The sequence below is a fragment of the Suncus etruscus genome, chromosome 2 (assembly GCF_024139225.1).
Source record: "Suncus etruscus isolate mSunEtr1 chromosome 2, mSunEtr1.pri.cur, whole genome shotgun sequence".
NCBI classification, from domain to species: Eukaryota; Metazoa; Chordata; class Mammalia; order Eulipotyphla; family Soricidae; genus Suncus; species Suncus etruscus.
Window position 1 is genome coordinate 22,895,489 of NC_064849.1, and position 18,988 is coordinate 22,914,476.

An 18,988-nucleotide genomic window follows, 5' to 3' on the forward strand; every position below is an offset into this window, starting at 1 on the left:
TATTAATTTGATTCAGTGATGGATTAAAAAAAAAAAGCTAAAATTAGCCTTAGTGTTGGGTCAACTATATAGGGCCCAGAATGTAAACAGGGAATGACATAGGCACTATATATGGAAAGATCAACAGCCACATGAGGAAATAACCACATGAGGAAATGCCCCAGTAACTCAGTCTCCCTCTTCATCCCTTGATGGTATATAAGGGGCTTCCCCAGCAGAGGGACTACATCCTCCTTCTTCTCCTGAACAAACCTCCTCACCTCTCCTGAATCCTCTCTACTAACACCATGGGTTGCTGTGGCTGTGGTGGCTGTGGTGGCTGCGGTGGCTGTGGCTGTGGCAGCTGTGGCTGTGGTGGCTGTGGCGGCTGCGGTGGCTGCGGCTGTGGTGGCTGTGGCTGTGGTGGCTGTGGCTGCGGTGGCTGTGGCTGTGGTGGCTGTAGCGACTGCTACTGCTGCAGGTGCTACCGGGTGGGCTGCTGTGGGGGCTGCTGCGGCTGCTGCCGTGGCTGCTGTGGAGGCTGCTGCAGCACCCCTGTGGTCTGCTGCTACCGCCGCCGCACCTGCTGCTGTAGGCCTTGTTGCTGCAGCTGTGGCTGTGGCTGCGGGAAGGGCTGCTGTCAGCAGAAGTGCTGCTGCCAGAAGCAATGCTGCTGCTAGACTTGAAGCTGCTAAGGCATCCTGCTGCTGAGGCTTCTCTCTGTCCTCAGTCAGTTCATCTCTGTCTCTCTGCTCCTCCTAAACATGGTGTTCTCAGCTGCCTGCAATGTCTTTCTGGTTGAGTATCTCATATTCTGACGTTGATGAATGATTTGGTATATACTGAAAGTGATAGATAGCAGGGGCATGCTACTTAAGGTCACTGTGTAGAACAGTGGAACCCATCTTGCTCATCTCCGGCTGGTGCCTTTTTGGTTGTAAGAATTGGCAGGTGCTTGTGGTTTGGCTACCTTGGAAGAAAGCTGGCCTGAATCTGCAGGAGGCTATAGTTGTAAGGGTTCCATTTCACCCTGTTCCTCTCTATTGCTTCCCAGATTACTGTCTTGCTGTATGTGATGGTTTCTTTGGACTCTGTGTTGGGACCTTGTTTTCATCTCTTCTTGGTTTGCTTTGAAGGCTCAAAGCCTCACAACTGAAATTGTATGAAACACCAGATTACTAAAGCTCATACTGAAGAGTAGTCCACAGCTCTGATCTCAGATCAGTAGCTTCAAAATTTTATTCTCTAGCATGTGCTCATTGCATTTGTTCAACAATGGCTGCTGTTCCCATCATGAAGTATAATGGAATCCTTATTTCTCAATTGATGCTTTATCTTTGTAATTTCTTCTATATGTCTAATAAATGATACTAAGTTGTCCTTAAACTATTGGTTCACAAAAGCTTCTTATTTTGTGGTTCTCTTTGGGGGTGGAAGGTGGGAAGCCATTAGTAGGAAGGAAATGACTTGCTAGACTGCTGAAGTGGATGTGAGTGCAAATCACCTCTGCAATGGAAGATCCTCATTAGGCCACACTACATCTTCAACCAATGTAAAGCTTCCAGCTCATTGAAATATCCCCCTTTCCCAAAACACCAAAGTGGTAATGCCAACCAGAAAAAAAAAAACAGTACTCTTTATATGATTGAGAATGTTGTCCAAATTGACAATAAAAAGGCGTGGGACAAACACAACCCACTCTTTAAAAAATATAATTTAATATCAAATTGAAATTATTTATAGACATACCCCCTAGCTTGTCCATAATGAAAAGTAGAGCATGAGCTCTGATGTTGAGGTTTGGCTTTTATCTTGGTACATTATGAAAGTGTTTCTCCATATATGTGTTAATAGGGTTATGAATAGTCAATTATTTGAGAGAGGATTTCTATTCCTCCCTCCCTTTTTTTGCCTTCCCATGCATGCTCTTTGGTGTGGCTGTTACTTAAAGATCTTTTAAAGGTACTACAACATTGTCAGGAATCTCCTAAGAGATAATAGATGAGATAAGGCACGTACCTTACATGTGGCTCATCCACTGCACCACATGGTTTCCTCCCTGGCACAGCCCTGGACAAAACCTGAGCATCACTAGGTGTGACCCTGATGGCTCCTGAGCACTGCTGGGTTGATTCTGGTAATCCTCAGCACCTCAAGACCTGAACAATATCTAATATTCTGGCATTGAACCACTGCCCCAGTTTTCAAGGAATCACAGGAAGTGATTTATGGGTTTCTTAAATACCACTTAGGACGTCCAAACAATCAATCATTCAGTAATTGTCCACCACAAAAGGCTCTTCTTCAAACAAAACTTGTTCTTCTCAGTCTCTGCCTCTGATTCAAATCATAAATTATTTTAGCAGAAACAAATCTTTTTATCTTTTTTTAGTGTCTACACCATCATCATACCAACACAGTCCAGATTTTTACTGTATCCATAAAAATTCTGAGCCATATCTAGTTTTGATTAGGTTGGATCACATCCATTTAGGTGAAATCATTTATTGGTGGGGTGTTGGGCCACACCTGGCAGTGCTCAGGGGTTACTCCTGGTTCTGCTCTCAGAAATCACTCCTAGTTGGCTTGGAGACCATATTGGATGCCAAGAATTGAATCAATCAGTTTAGTCAGTCAACTGTAAGGTAAACACCCTACCCACTGTGCTATTGCCCTGGCCTTAGGTTAAATCTTTACCACCTCTATGGGCTTGCCCATTGTTTTTATATATAATGTTAACCTCTTTTAACTGTAATTGGGTCTGGACATGTCTCTGAACACACCCTTGGAAATGGACTTCAACACACCCCTGAAGACCATGTTGGACATGGTCCCCTGTAATGGACAAGGGTCCAGAGGGTATTTAAGAAAAATTTTTGACAGTTGATGGGAGTGGGGGATGAGGGATCCAGGGTAGAGCCCAGAGCAGAGCTTATAGGGCCCCTGGGGCCAGAGGCCAGGCCTGGCTGGACCTGGTGTCAGTGTAATGCTGCCTGCTCCCTCCTCTATCTTTATCTATTTTCTCTCTCAAAGCCAGAACCTACAGACCTCCCCCTGCCCTCTCTGGCCAGTAAATCATGTATCTCTCTCTCAGAAACCCCCCTTCCCTGCAGCAGACTTCAGACTGGGAATAAAGCAATACATTGTTTTTACCCCTCTCTTTCTCCCCTCTTTCTTCCAGGCAGCTGGGTCAGCTCAGGTCAATGGTCCCAGGTCAGTACAGTCCATAAACATTGTACACTGATGCATAAATTGCCATCCATCTCCTTGATTTGACTGAAGAAAAATTTCTAATCTCCTTTCACTAAGACTCTGAGTATTGAGCAATCCAAGAATGATGATTTCATTACTACCCTAGTTTTCCTTCTTCTGAACATTCTACTTATCAGGAGCTTGCCTAGAAATATTCTATTCATAATATTTTTCTTTGTCTCTTAGAAATATTTTTTAATTGGGTAGAGCATTCTTGGTGGTGTTCAGGGATCTTGAAGTACTCCTGGTTCACAGGGGCCAATCGTTACATCATTAAGGGTAGACTAGAACATGCAACTTGGAAAGGGAATAGAGTCTAGGACCTCACATATATAAGGCATATATGTACTTTCCCTGCCACATTACAGCCTCATAATATGTCAAGCCTGTTTTTCTCATATGCGTCATTCATTCCTCTGGATGAAAATATAGCACAATCCTTTCTTACAGTCCTTCCATAATTTCTCCCATTCCACCCCTTCACCTCAATTAACCTTAGTCCATTGGTTTATTTTGTTGTTTATTCAATAATTTTACATCCTTCCATTACACACACAAGTAAAAGACAATGTTTTTTCCTTTCCACTTAACCATTCTTAGCTTTACTTTTTCCTTCGTAGCTTCTTTGCTTTTTCTGTGAGTGACAAAATTTTATCTATTATTGATAAATCATATTCCAGCACATATGTACATGTAGTCTTCTACTATATCACAACTTCTTTGTTCAATTATCTAGTATTGAATACTTGGTTTCTGTTTCTTAACTATTATAAATAACACAGTAATAAACACTTGGGTAGATATAATTTTTCATGTTAATGTTTTCATTGTTTTTGAGTAAGTTCTCAGAAGTAGGATGGCTGGATTTTACAATTACTCTAATTCTAGCTACTTTTAAAAACACAATATTATTTCCCAAAATGTTGGCTCCAATTTATGTTCCTGAGGTTTCCTTTTTCTCCACACCTTTGCTATAACATTTTTGCCCCTTTTGAGCTAACTCATTTTCAGAAATATATATTTATCTCAGGTGTTATTTCAGAAGCATAAATAAGTATGCTTATTTCAGGAGTATAAATTTATGGTTTTGATGAACATTTCCCTAATAGTTTGTGAAGTATACTTTATAAGTATAAGCTCTATAAGAATATAGAGCTGATGGCCATTTCTATGTCCTCTTTGGAAAAATGCTTATCAATTATTTTGACTATTTTTTAACTAGACTGAGTAGTTCTGATCTATATACATTCTTTGTATAGTCTTTCTTTATCAGATGTACTATGTATAAATATCTTGCCCAAATCAGTAGTACATTGCCTTTTATGATGTTTAACCTGTCTTTTAATGTTCAAAAACTCTTCAGTTTAATATTCCAGTTCCTTATATTTGCTCTAAAGATAATAGTGGTCCCTAGCATCTGGACCAATTTTAGGGAAACCTAGCCTCGGAGGATGAGCCTTGTATTATGTAATTTTATAGACCAACAGGTTCTTAGAAGTTACAAAAGTCAGTTGTGGTGGTTCTAAGGAGACAATATTCTGGAAATCAAACTTGGGGGGCCTACACAAGCACTCCACACTCTGCTTTGAGATGTGAGAAGGCAGCAGGGGGTTGGATGGCTGGGTGGCCGTCTTGAAAATGGTGGCCATGGTTTCACTCTCTGCCCAAGGTGACTTCTCTGTCGGCATCTGCAGCCCAGACTCCAGACATCTGCTTTCCTGCTGTAGCCCTTTCCGCTGATTACTTCGAGGCTCATACAGTAGGGAGTGCCTATGACCGAGCACATGCCTGTGCCCGATATGCAGATGGTCAGCAGATGCTTACTGGCCCCAAATTCCATCAGTTTCACATTCCCATCGAGTCTCAGGATGTTCAAAATGGGAACAATCATGTTGCTGTGCAGGTAGGACATGCCCTTCAGGATCTGTCAGGTGTATTTCCAGGTCATACTCTCCGTCAAGGCTCATAGGCTTTCAGCTGGTCTTTCATTGAACCCCTTGGCATATACTCCATGAAGATGGACTTCTCGGCGTGGTCCTGCAGGCAGCCATAGTTAGGCATGATGCCCTCCTGCTGCAGATTCTTTAGCAGCTGAATTTCACATGCCAGAGCACTCATCTCCTTGCTTGTCTCAGGACTGTCAGGGTCCTGTGTCTACAACATAGCACAAATAGACACTGCCGAAGACACCCTGGCCCAGGGTGGTCGACAACTGATGGGGGCACTTGGAGACTTAGTTGAAACAGTCCTCTCTTGCACTGAGGGTGAGTTCTCCTTGCTGTTTTCACTCCAAAGGTGCCTTGTCCAGATACTGCACTGCCAAACCCAGGTTTTCTCCATTTGTGCTCAGGGTGAACAAGTTGCTTTGGTGACGCCATATTCAAGGAAAGGGTCTTATGACATCACTGTAGTCCTTGTGGTGTAGACACACATGGTAGCACCAGGGGTAGGTTTCACCTTTGACCCCTTTGTCATAGAGCTAGGTATCCACATCTGAGTTTTTTTGTTTTTTGTTTTTTGTTTTTTGTTTTTTTTTTAATTTTTGGGTCACACCTGGTGGCGCTCAGAGATTACTCCTGGCTCTGTGCTCAGAAGTTGCTCCTGGGACCTTATAGGATGCCAGGATTCGAACCGGGGTTCGTTTTGTAATGGCTGCATGCAAGGCAAACGCCTTACTGCTGTGCTATTCCTGAGAATTTGTGTCTGTTATGTGGGAAGTTCTGGGCTCGGGACATTCGAGATTTCCAGAAAGACTGTCTGCTGATCTGTCCAAGGAATGGAAGCTTCCTTACAAGAAGTTTTCTGCACTGCTCAGAGGATTCAGTACGCACTGCTGGCTGGTTTCAGGAATGAACTCCCCGTCACTGTGGATACTAGTATAGGATCCCTGCCAGGCAATTCACTGCTATCCTTTAGGAACATTCCTGGGCGAGGTGAGCTTCACCCAGAGTTCTGCGAGTCGACAGAGGGGTGCCTGCTTCTGTGCTCAGGAGGCTGGTAGATGGTATTTATATCTCCCACAGACTGAGAAGCTTTGATCCTAACCTGCCTGGACACCTGGGAAGGAGAGGAAGAACTGGTATGGTATTTGTCCTGTCACAGCAGCAATATCCTAAGGTTTTTCATGCTTGAGCTTCTATCCAAAATGTCAGTTGCTTTATCAAGATCATCTTGGTTTTTCAGCAGGATGGAGAGCTCATTGTTCATCGAATGTAGATCAAGTGGCTGCCCAAATACTGTTGTCACCTTGTGCTCCACTTCAAACCTCCCAGGCTGACTAAATGCTATAATAAGCCTTTCCCCATTGTGCTCAAACTTGATTCTGACGTCATTCAAAAACGTCTGTTTCTCACTGACCTCTCCACATGAGCTTGTTGTTATTGTTGGACTATTCAGAATGGCTGAGCTGCTGCTGTTGTGTTTTTCTGCCTATTTGGGTGATCTGGGTCTTTACCTATTTGGGTGATCTAGGTCTTTGTTTTTCTTTTCTTTTGGTTTTTGGGCCACACCCGTTTGACGCTCAGGGGTTACTCCTGGCTAAGCGCTCAGAAATCACCCCTGGCTTGGGGGGACCATATGGGACGCCGGGGGATCCAACCGCGGTCCTTCCTTAGCTAGCGCTTTGAAGCAGACACCTTACCTCTAGCACCACCTCACCGGCCCCTGGGTCTTTGTTTTTCATGGTTTCATATCCAGACACCCGAGCACGTAGGCTCATCCCAAGGGCCACCAAATCCTTCATGATCGAGTTTAACGCCTCCTGTTCATCCATGGTGGCGATGGCAGCAATGGCTAGGGGCCGGAATGTCACCTCCGGGGCCAGGGCTGCATGCCGGGGGCCCTGGTGAAGGGGACCGCAGCGGACCAGGCTCTGAGCAGGGGGCACGGTCTATGCTCAGGGCCCCCACCACCTTCCCAAGCTTCGGCTCCAGATAACACCCGCATCTGGAGCTGTGGCATGGGCAGGGTGTTCGGCTACATCCCAAGTACTCGCTATGTCCCGGCCCCACCCACCAGTCTCTCAGTTCCGCAGTCATTCTTGATTTTTATTTCAATACCAGAGTTCTCACTACTGTCTTTGTAATCTAGTCTGAGGTCAATTAACTTGAAGCTTTTTTTATCCTTAAGTCTTCATTAAATTATTTTTATGAACGCATGTAATTCTAATGCTTTTTATTCAATTTCCTTAAAAATCCAAAATTTCAGTTCTTTGGGGGAGCACACCAAAATGTGCTGGTGATCATCCCATTCTGGACTCGGAAATCACTTTTGGAAGTCTTAGGGGACATTAAGTTTCTGAGGATTTAAACTGTGCATGAAAATTATACCCTCAGTTTACTGCACTATCTCTCTGAACACTTCAAAAAATAGAATTTTGATTGGAATTGATTAAAGCATCTGTTTTAAGCATAAATATGTTACATAAGCATATAATTAAGCATACATATGTTTAATATTGAAATGTCTCTATCCATTTACTTGAAACATCTTTCGTCTCAATGTCTTATTCTCTCTTTCTATAATATTTATAGACTCTTGTTATATAGGTTTTTCCACATTTGTTACATGTATTCTTAAGTATTGCATTCTCTTGGATTCAATTCTAAGTGACTTTGTCACTAGCTTACTACACACCTAGCTTACTCATTTATTATTTCTAAGTGCTTTTTAATTAAGTCTTCATAGGATTTTGAATATATTTTGCCATATCATTTCAAATAACCTTACTTTGTTTGGTTCCTTTCAGTTCTTAGTGTTTTCTGATTGCACTAGCCCAAAACTCCAAAGCTTATTTAAAGTAGTGAAAATGGAGGGCTATCTTGTACCTGTCTAAAGCTTTCAGTTTTTTCTATCACTGAGTAACAGGTTTAAACCAGTGCTTCTCAATTATTTTCTGTCATGTCCCCCTAGAAAGAAGAAAACATTTTCGCACCCCCCCCCGCACAGCTGTAAATAAAATCTTTATTAAAAAAATAAACTTTTAACCTGTAAAACAAAAATATATAAAATAATTTGAGCTGATTTTTTAATCAGAGGTGATGTCTGAATTAACGGCTACAATGAGCACGTTTTGCAATGCATAGCTTTTCAAAGCGGGGTTTGAAGCAGAACACAGCAACTCTCAGCTCCAGAGACATAAAGAGACATAAATACGGGGTTTAGCTTGTTATGACAGTGTTTGCTGAGGTCAAATGCACCCTCATTTACAGAGACTTGAGACCCCCTGGGGGGCACAACCCACTATTTGAGAAGCATTGGTTTAAACTGTTGTTTTATAATATATAGTCTTCATTATGCTGCCCCCACCACCAGTCCCATTTCCATAATTTAGTTTAGTAAGGATGTTAAAACTCAGCTTACTGAGAATGTTGAAATGATTTATCAGCAACTATTCATATTATTCTTTTGATATTTGAAATTTGATTTGAACACCATGCTTTACAAAGCTTTTTCATAACACATTGTTCCAGGCATTCGATGTTCCAACACCAACCCTACTACCAGTGTGATCCGCCCTCCACAAATGTCTCAGTTTCCCACCCAATACCCAAACCTGCCCACTTAGCTGGCACAAAATAATTTACTTTATATTGTTGATGACAACAACATGAAAAAATGTAATTATCAAAAATAATTCAATAAAATAAAAATGTTTTTAAATTGTTGTATTTCACAATGGGATTACTAAAGGCATGTTTGAGGGTTACTGAGCTATTTGGCGCTAATTGAGCCTTCTATGTATTGGTTTTCACTCACTGCGTTTAACATGTTTTATGTAATCTTTCCATCTAAATTGCTGTGCACCTACTGGATTCTATAAAATTTGGAGCCATTGCATGGACACATATGTGGTTGCATGCTCCAGAAGCACAGTAGTTCAAAACCTCTTCAAAGTTAGTAATAGATCTGGGCTATTTATATGCCAGAGGATGTCAAGTGTGGGTTGAATTATTAAATCTGTTAGCAGGGTACTCCTAATTTGAGAAGGACTCAAAATCCTCAGCCCCAGAGTTCAGTCTACCTGAGATTATTCAGTGACTTGACATCTCTTCAAGATTAGTCACTATTCATATGATTATAGAAGTATCTTTCTCTCCTCCTAAGCTTGCCTCTCCATAGCTTCACAAATCTAATTAATAGTGTAAAGAGAGCAACTGTCAGTTTGGCAACATTTTCATTTATGTGCCTGTCAATCCTCTTGCATTGGTAGCCAGATGTTTGTCTGATAAGATTGCATAACATTTTGCAATATTTCAGTTTAAAATTCAAGGAGGGGATGACCATGTTTGTTTGTTGTATTTTTTTTATGTCACAGTCATCTTTTAGCTGGGAAAATGCATGATGGCTATAGAGGAGGAAGTGGTTAGTAAATATTCTTATAAATCTTGAACCTTGAAGTTTCCATGAAAAATTTTCGCATTCTGCCATTTGAATAACAGCAGGTCTGTGAACTTGTTTTATGTGAGCTTGACCTTTGACCATTCTTTTTGAGAAGCTTTATCATGTTTGATTTTTCCCTGAGGATCCATCTGAATAGCCAGTGTATTTGACAGTTTTTTTTCCTAATGGACACTGGAAACAGGATCATATCTGGAAATATAGATAGATAATAATCTCTCTTGTCTTTAGTATACAATGAGACATTTAAGAAGCAACAAATGGAGAATTGTTCTACAGAACTGAGGTTAGATGGGGTGGGTAGGATTGAGAAGAGCCCTTGGGACATTGGTGGAAGAAAGAAGGCGTTCTGGAGACAGTGTGGTGTTCAGACAATGTATGTTTAAACCAGTCATTAATGGCATTGTAAATCACAATATCTCAATTAAAAATGTAAAATATAACATTTCTTTTGCCATAGATATTTTTCAGAGCCATAATTCTTGTCCTTATAGCAGAGCCTTGCCCTCTGTATATTTCCAATCTATACAAATACAAAATTACGCCTCATGGTAACAAGACAGAGCTTTAATCACAAGAGTCCACTAAATTACCTTATAAATCTAATTCTCAGCCCTATATTCCATCTTACCTGGTTTGTCCTGAGAGATCCTAGAGTGCTGGCGACAGTCTCATCACAACTGCCCCTCTCTTGCCCACCCTCACCTGAGTTCCTCCACTTCCTGCCTCCTAACCAGGGAGCTTCTCAAGTCACCAGTGGACTTTTAGACGCCCTGCTCTGCAAAGCCAAGAACCCAGTGGTGGAATCCATCACTCTTATATGGTTCTGTAAAACAGAGAGGTCAGAGTTTATTTTATCCATGATTTAGCCATCCCTATTTGTATACCCTGTCTCTCAGTCTCCATATATAATCTTATTTATTATATTTTTTGACTAAGTAGTCATGTAAGAAGATTCGTTTTATGAACATCTGAGTGCTATATTATGTTTTCTGACATCTCCTTTTCCTAGAACAATGTCTAGCAGGCTGACGGTCCTAACTGATATCTGTCAAGTGAAGAGTATACCATGTCTATGAATGTGTCAGGTCTCCAGTGTTTATTGGTCAGTTGCTGCCACTCTCAGGGGGAGGAAATATAGTTCATGCTAAATTCCTTCAGGAGTGAAGCTGAGCTTTCAGCCTAGATGTGGGTGTGGTCTTACCCTGATCTCATAATCTCACAGTTAGCAGTCCTTATGTGTTTGATGAAACAAGTTTTTCTTCAGTGGCATCAGACTACATGGATGTGACCGCTGGGAAGTGTACCTTGGGATAATTTTGCTGCAGGAACTAATATTGTGGTCTTCCAGGAAATATTTGCAGATGAACTCAGGCCTAGCAGGAAAAACCCCTTTTCCTTCCATCATCACAGAAACTCCCAGGTTCTTCCTGAAACTCTCTCTGACATGGTTATTTGAGTAACTTTTCCTGCTCCTGCTCCAGTCTCTTTGGTGGCAAATCTTATCAACCTACTCTTCATGGTCATAGCCAAAGGTTGGGGGTACAGTGCGGACTGGCCCTATGTCCTGGGGGAAGAAGCAGGGAGAATACTGGCACCTCCTTCCCACACAGGATGGATCTTTTGCCACTTTTTTACATCTATGACCCAGCAAATTGGTTTTGGCAGCAAACTCTAAGGTAAGTTCATTACAAAATGCATCACTCTCAGACTCAGGACTCTCCAAGTCTAGTCCTGACTGTGATTTCATTTGCACGGGGAGGACACATGACAATGGGTTTGAAGCATCTCTGTGGCATATTTATTTTACTTATTATAGTCTGTTTATTTATGACAGAGTATAGCAAGCAGGTAAACTGTTTTAGTAAGTTATGACTCTTGCTAATATATTTAGTGCTTATGACCACATTGGTATTTGTACCAAAGAGAAGCTAAGTAGCATTAATAATAGAAAAGATATTTTCATAAAACTGTGAATATTGTTACAACTATTAATGGAATGAAACCAGCATAAACCAAACCTATAGTGATAATAGTTTGGGTGCAGAATTTCATTTCTATGACACTATTATTTCAATCTCTCTGAAAGATGATTCTAGGACTAGAAAAACTACTGGACTAGACAAGTCCACTGAAAAAGTGTTCCCAGTTCTTTTGTTCTGCCTGATTTAAGAGGCGAGTTAATTTACAGAATTTTTACCATCATAGAAAATTATATTAAAAAGGTCATGTGTTCTTGGGGCCGGAGAGATAGCATGGAGATAGTGAGTTTGCCTTGCATGCAGAAGGACGGTGGTTCAAATCCCAGCATCCCATTTGGTCCCCTCAGCCTGCAGGAGCAATTTCTGAGCGTAGAGCCAGGAGTAACCCCTGAGCACTGCCGGGTGTGACCCAAAAACCAAAAAAAAAAAAAAAAAAAAGGTCATGTGTTCTAAAGCTAGCTCAACCAATCATTCTTAATTACATCCTTTGGTTTGATATATTTAAATAAAAAATAGAAAACATGGATGAGATTTTGTTGGCATTTCATAGAGTTTATTTGGAAATTTATCTCAGGTATACAAAATGTAAAACTAGAAGCAGAGATAAAAGGGAATTACTGAAACAGGGAAGGGAGAAAAACAAATACTTCATCAGCCACATTCAAGAAAATAGCAAAAAGAAATATGACTTTATTGTGTCTGGTTCTTACTTTGGTGATGAAAGTCGGATTCATGCTGGTGTTTTCTGTAGCAAAATCTCAGGGACCATGAGATGAGTACTCATCTATGCAGCCTGAGAATCTGTCTCACGTCACCCTGGGAAGTGCATTTCAGGGAGGACACAATGAGAGACAGACAGACAGACAGAAGAAACAGAGAAACAGAGAGAGTGAGGCTTACCAGCAGTCCCTACAGCATGTGTCCAAAAGCTGGCATCCACCTAGCAGCAGCATATGAGCCTTGCACCTAGCAGCAGCATTGCTTCTGGCAGCAGCAGCCCTTTCCACAGCCACAGCTGCAGCAACAAGGCCTGCAGCAGCAGGTGCGGCGGCGGCAGCAGCAGACCACGGGGGTACTGCAGCAGCCCCCACAGCAGCCACGGCAGCAGCCGCAGCAGCCCCCACAGCAGCCAACTCGGTAGCACCTGCAGCAGTAGCAGTCGCTACAGCCACCACAGCCACAGCCACCGCAGCCACAGCCACCACAGCCGCAGCCTCCACAGCCACAGCCACCACAGCCACAGCTGCCACAGCCACCACAGCCACAGCCACCACAGCCACAGCCACCGCAGCCACCACAACCACCACAGCCACAGCAACCCATGGTATCAATAGAGAGGATTCAGGAGAGGTGAGGTGATTAGTTTAGCAGGTGAGGAAGGATGTGGTCCTTTAGCTGGGAGAGCCCCTTATATACTACCTAAAAGATGGAGCAGGGAAGCAAATGGCCAGGACACATGGCCAGTGATATCTTCCTCATGTGACTATTGTTCTTTCTATATACAGTACCAATGTGATCCACTGTTTCCATTTTGGGGCCCTAAAGTTGACCAAATAATTGTGCTATTTTGGCTTTTCTTCTTAAAATCAACTCAGAAGTAAACCAAGAAAGGAAAATAGTTTAGATAAATTCTTCATTTTCAAGGACAAGTGGTGGCACAGACGGTAGGGCATTTGCCTTATGCCTGCTAACCTAGGACTGACCATGGTTCGATCCCCCACATCCCATATGGTCCCCCAAGCCAGGGTGATTCCTTTTTTTTTTTTTTTTTTTGGTTTTTGGTTTTTGGGTCACACCCGGCGGTGCTCAGGGGTTCCTCCTGGCTGTCTGCTCAGAAATAGCTCCTGGCAGGCACGGGGGACCATATGGGACACCGGGATTCGAACCAACCACCTTTGGTTCTGGATCGGCTGCTTGCAAGGCAAACGCCACTGTGCTATCTCTCCGGGCCCGCCAGGGGTGATTTCTGTGCTATCTCTCCGGGCCCGCCAGGAGTAACACCTGAGCGTCATTGGGTGTGGCCCAAAAAGCAACAACAACCAAAAAAAACCACTTTATTTTCACTGAAGATATTTAAAGTTTGGAGATTAAGAAGCTATCAGATGTGACATACCTGTTCCAGTTCCTTCCCAATACTTTCTCTCCTATGGCATCTTTTTTTAATATCTTTATTTAAACACCTTGATTACAAATATGATTGTAATTGGGTTTCAGTCATGTAAAGAACACCTCCCCTTCACTAGTGCAACATCCCCATCACCAATGTCCCAAATCTCCCTCCTCCCCACCCACCCCCGCCTGTACTCTAGACAGGCTTTCTGTCTAAATAAATAACCTCATTTATTCACATTGTTATGATAGTTCTCTGTGTAGTTATTTCTCTAACTGTTATTTCTTGGGTGTCTTCATATCCATCATAGTTTCTTCAATATATGCAATATATCAAATATATATCAAATATACATATATATCAAATATATATCCAAGTATGCAATATACTCCAGCAAAAATGGTGTTCCAGAAAAAGACAAGATGACTGATGCAAGCCCACTAGCTGGAAGAGATGGCAACAATTTATATTCTGGCTTTTGATTGGATTCTGAATAGAATAAGACAGCACAAATATCCAAACCAAAACAAAACAAAAAAAAAACTGGAGCAATAGCACTGTGGACAGGCCACTTGCCTTGCATGCAGCCAATCTGAGTTCAATCCCTGGCATCACATATGGTCCCCCGGTTTCCAACAGGAGTGATCCCTGAGCAAAGGGCCATGTCATTAGCTGGACCATCCAGTCCTCCTCTCTTTGCCTCTAAGAATTATTACAAAAAATATCTTTTATTTTTCTTAAATCCCATAGATGAGTGAGACTATTCTGCGTCTATCTCTCCCTCTTATTTCACTCAGCATAATAGATTCCATGTACATCCATGTATAGGAAAATTTCATGACTTCATCTCTCCTGACGGCTGCATAATATTCCATTGTGCCTATGTACCACAGTTTCTTTAGCCATTCATCTGTTGAAGGGCATCTTGTTTGTTTCCAGAGTCTTGCTATGGTAAATAGTGCTGCAGTAAATATAGGTGTAAGGAAGGGATTTCTGTATTGTATGTTTGTGTCCTAGGGTATATCCCTATGAGTGGTATAACTGGATCATATGGGAGCTCAATTTCCAGTTTTTGGAGGAATCTCCATATCACTTTCCAGAAAGGTTGGACTAGATGGCATTCCCACCAGTAGTGAAGAAGAGTTCCTTTCTCTCCACATCCCCACCAGCACTGCTTGTTCTCATTCCTTGTGTTGTACGCCAATCTCTGTGGCATGAGATGGTACCTCATAGTTGTTTTGATTTGCATCTCTATGATGATTAGTGATGGGGAGCATTTTTTCATGTGTCTTTTGGCCATTTGTATTTCTTCTTTTTCAAAGTGTTTGTTCATTTCTTCTCCCCATTTTTTGATGGGATTAGATGTTTTTTTCTTGTAAAGTTCTGTCAGTGCCTTGTATATTTTGGATATGAGTCACATCTGATGGGTTTTGGGTGAATAGTTTCTCCCACTCAGTGGATGGCTTGTGTATCCTGGGCACTATTTCCTTTGAAATAGCAGCTGAAGCTATTCAGCATAATATATTCCCATCTGTTTATCTCTGCTTCCACTATTTTGGAGAGTGCATTTTCCTCCTTGAAGATGCCTTTAGTCTCAATGTCATGGAGTGTTTTATCTACGTATTGTTCTATATACCTTATGGTCTCAGGTTTGATATCAAGGTCTTTAATCAATTTGGATTTTACCTTCATACATGTTGTTAGCTGGGGGTCTGAGTTTGCTTTTTTGCAAGTGGCTAACTGAACAAGACTTTCTGAGATGTAAAGGAAGACATATGACCGTCTAAACTAGATAAGTAATTTTCTTTTAAAAATGTTCATATATCTGTTCACCTTCCCCAAAAATTTGGATATTCTTAAATTAATTGACCCTCTTCATTTTCTTTGACATTTTTTAGGCCACATCTGAAAGTGCTCAGGACTCACTTCTGGCTCTGTACTCAGGGATTTTCCTGGAAGGGGTAAGAGAACCTTTTGGGGAGCCAGGATTGAAACCAGATCAGGCATATGCAAGGCAAACACCCTGCAAGTTGTATTATTTCTCCAGTCTCTATTTTTGTTGTCTTATGGCCAAAAGAATTTTACTGAAGAAAAAAAAATTTTTTACTGAAGTCTTGGTCCAGTGCTCCTTGTCTCCCTCCTCTCTCTTTTTATCTTCTCTCTCTTTCTCTCATGCATGTGTGTGTGTGAGTGTGTGTGAGTGTGTGAGTGTGTGTGTGTGTGTGTGTGTGTGTTCACAAGTCTGTGGACCATCTGATTGTTCCTGCCTGGTCCTGCTCCATACCATCTTATACAAACATGATCCATCCCCCAAGCACCAGAGCTCCCTGAGACACACCCTGCCTCATGTCCCAACCTACTCGTCTTGCCTACTTATTAGCAACTCACTCAGACTCCTTTCAAGTGAGCACAGAATGTGTTCCTGAACACTTTCCTATGACAGCCTTGATCTGAGATGGTCATCTGGCCTTGTGACCTTTTCTTACACGAAAATATAGTGTTTTGAAAAGAAACAAAATTTAAAATGTGGTGGAAATAGAGATATCTAAAAGAAAACAAATGACAAGTGACTGGTTGTTCCATGTAACTTGAGCTCAACAGCAACAAGGAAATGGTCACAAGACTTCTCTCTCCCTTTCTCCAAGATGGTATATAAGGGGCTTCCCCAGCAAAGGGACCACATCCTCCCTCTCCTCCTGAACCAACCTCCTCACATCTCCTGAATCCTCTCTACTAACACCATGGGTTGCTGTGGTTGTGGTGGCTGCGGTGGCTGTGGTGGCTGTGGCGGCTGTGGCAGCTGTGGCTGTGGCGGCTGTGGCTGTGGTGGCTGCGGCGGCTGTGGCTGTGGTGGCTGTGGCTGTGGTGGCTGTGGCTGTGGCTGTGGTGGCTGTAGTGACTGCTACTGCTGCAGGTGCTACCGGGTGGGCTGCTGTGGGGGCTGCTGCGGCTGCTGCCGTGGCTGCTGTGGGGGCTGCTGCAGCACCCCTGTGGTCTGCTGCTGCCGCCGCCGCACCTGCTGCTGCAGGCCTTGTTGCTGCAGCTGTGGCTGTGGCTGCGGGAAGGGCTGCTGCTGCCAGAAGCAATGCTGCTGCTAGGTGTCGGGGACACATGCTGCTGCTAAGGCACCTGCTTGCTCCTGCTGCTAAGGCACCGCTTACTCCTGCTAAGGAGCTCTCTGCTCTCAGTCAGTTCATCTGTCTCTCTGCTCCTCTGAAACATGATGTTCTGCCTGGAATGTCTCTTCGGTTGAGTATCTCATACTCTAAAATTAATGAACAATTTGGTATGTGCTGAATGTGATAGCAGTGAAATGCTACCCATGGTCATTGTGTAGAATGATGGAACCTGTCTTTCCCATCTCTGCTGGTGGCTGTAAGAATTAGCAGATGCTGATGGTTTGGCTACCTTGGAGGGAAGCTGGCCTGGCTTTGCAGGGGACTATAGTTGTGAGGGTTCAGTTTCACCCTGTTCCTCTCTATTGCTTCCCCTTATACTTTCCTGCTATATTTGATGTTTCTTTGGACTCTGTGTTGGGACCTTGTTTTCATCTCTTCTTGGTTTGCTTTGAAGGCTCAAAGCTCACAACTGAAATTGCATTAAACACCAGATTACTAAAGCTCATACTGAAGAGTAGTCCACAGCTCTGATCTCAGACCAGTAGCTTCAATAGCTTCATTATTTTATTCTCTAGCATGTGCCCATTGCATTTGTCCAATAATGTCTGCTGTTCCCATTATGAAGTATAATGGAATCCTTATTTCTCAATTGTTGCTTTATCTTTGTAATTTCTTTTATATGTCTTAATGAACTATACTAAATTGTCCTTAAACTCTTGGTTCATAAAAGCTATTTTTTGGTTCTCTCTGGGGGGTAACGGTGAGAAGCCAGTAGCAGGAAGGAAATGACATGCTAAATTGCTGGAGTGGGTGTGAGCATAAGTCATCTCTGCAATATAAGATTCTTATCAATTCATACTACATCCTGAAAAAAGCCTTCAGCTCATTGAACTATCTCCCCTTCCCAAAAATATTTAACCCAATTAGTAATGGCAAGCAAAAAAAAAAAAAAAGCACTTTTATAGTCTGAGAACTTGTCTTTTACTGTTACCATCTGCATCTGGAACTTGTCCTCCTGAACTATTCTGGATTTTCCTCATTTCTGCTTTCATTTTTTTCCCCAGTTTTCTTATCTGGAAAGTTTCTGATTAAAAACCACACAATCAAAATCGAGGCCAGAAGTCAGCCGAGATCCTCTGGCAATGTGGATCTCATGGGGGTCTTCTAACAGGATATTTCTTAAGTGGAAAAGATAATTTTTTCTGACTTGCTCTTCAAGCCCATGTTCTCCCTGGAATATGAATCTCACTTGCTTGTCTTGATGTATCTTTGTTTTTCTCTACTCTGGAGAAGCCCGTGTTCTGTCTTGAATGCATATTTTCCTTCAGACCTGTCACCTCTTTCTCAGTGAGCTCTATTTAATAAAAACTGCTTTGCTTCTCTAAAAAAAAATTTTCCCATGGTTGTCCTCCTCTGCTACCCTTTATTATAATCCTATTTGTTGACCACTGTTTTTTAAATTTCCTAATAAATTATATTTATAATTAAACATTTCTCTTTGCCTTTATTTTGGGTTGCCTTTATGTCACCTCCTAGAGATCTTATTCTCCTTTTAAAGATTAATAGTGCAAAGGTCGGGGCCAGAGAGATGGCGCAGCTATGGGGTATTTGCCTTGCATTCAGCTGACTTGGGAGGGACCCAGTTTGATTCCTGGCATCTCTAGCCTGCCAGGGATGATTTTTTAGTGCAGAGCCAGGAGTAACCCTTGAGCACCACTGGGTGTGGGCCAGAAATCAATCAATCAATGAATCAATAAACAAAGTTTTTTTAAAATAGTGCAAAGGTGTCTTAACACATGCCTTGCATGCAGCAAATATTGCTCAATATTCTGCACCACATATTACCCTAAGTATAGCCAGATCCTGGAAACTTCTGAGCACCAAAAGGCTAAACCAACTGATTGAGCACCAAATAAGAGATTCTTCCTATACCCCTAGGAAGACTGGGGATGGAAACAGATGCAGAACAAATAGGGACTTTGAGAAATAGCTTTCCTGACATAACTGTTCTACAAAAAGAATCCCTGAGCATATGGCTTTTATTAAACATGTAAATTCTATTTTGTGGTGAGAGTTTTGTTTATGAATACATTTATCTTGTTAAAAATATAGTTTTAGGGCCCAGAGCGATAGTACAGTGGTGGGGC

The 18,988-nt window shown here is 42.2% G+C and overlaps 2 protein-coding genes and 1 pseudogene across 2 annotated transcripts; 1 reads left to right on the top strand and 2 right to left on the bottom strand.

Annotated features, from left to right (window-relative positions):
- The first annotated feature begins 287 nt into the window (after positions 1-287).
- On the top strand, positions 288-690 carry LOC126001645 (keratin-associated protein 5-3-like). The gene is made up of 2 exons (XM_049768921.1): positions 288-402; positions 461-690. The coding sequence occupies exons 1-2, from the start codon at positions 288-290 to the stop codon at positions 688-690; spliced, it is 345 nt and encodes a 114-aa protein (XP_049624878.1).
- A 344-nt stretch (positions 691-1,034) lies between these two features.
- On the bottom strand, positions 1,035-7,003 carry LOC126001646 (mitogen-activated protein kinase kinase kinase 3-like; annotated as a pseudogene).
- Positions 7,004-12,508: 5,505 nt separating this feature from the next.
- LOC126001647 (ice-structuring glycoprotein-like) lies at positions 12,509-16,835 on the bottom strand. Its single transcript, XM_049768922.1, has 2 exons — positions 16,437-16,835; positions 12,509-12,826 (listed from the first exon to the last, which is right to left on the bottom strand). Exons 1-2 carry the CDS (start codon positions 16,833-16,835, stop codon positions 12,509-12,511), a joined length of 717 nt encoding a protein of 238 aa, XP_049624879.1.
- Positions 16,836-18,988: the final 2,153 nt, after the last annotated feature.

Excerpts from the sequence above, each read along its gene's own strand:
- LOC126001647 (XM_049768922.1), bottom strand. The coding sequence starts at position 16,835 with ATGTGTCCCCGACACCTAGCAGCAGCATTGCTTCTGGCAGCAGCAGCC. Across the intron at positions 12,827-16,436 it reads GTAGAGAGGATTCAGGAGAT|GCTGCGGCTGTGGTGGCTGT; the intron begins GTGAGGAGGTTG and ends GTGGCTGTGGAG.
- LOC126001645 (XM_049768921.1), top strand. The coding sequence starts at position 288 with ATGGGTTGCTGTGGCTGTGGTGGCTGTGGTGGCTGCGGTGGCTGTGGC. Across the intron at positions 403-460 it reads CTGTGGTGGCTGTGGCTGTG|GTGCTACCGGGTGGGCTGCT; the intron begins GTGGCTGTGGCT and ends CTACTGCTGCAG.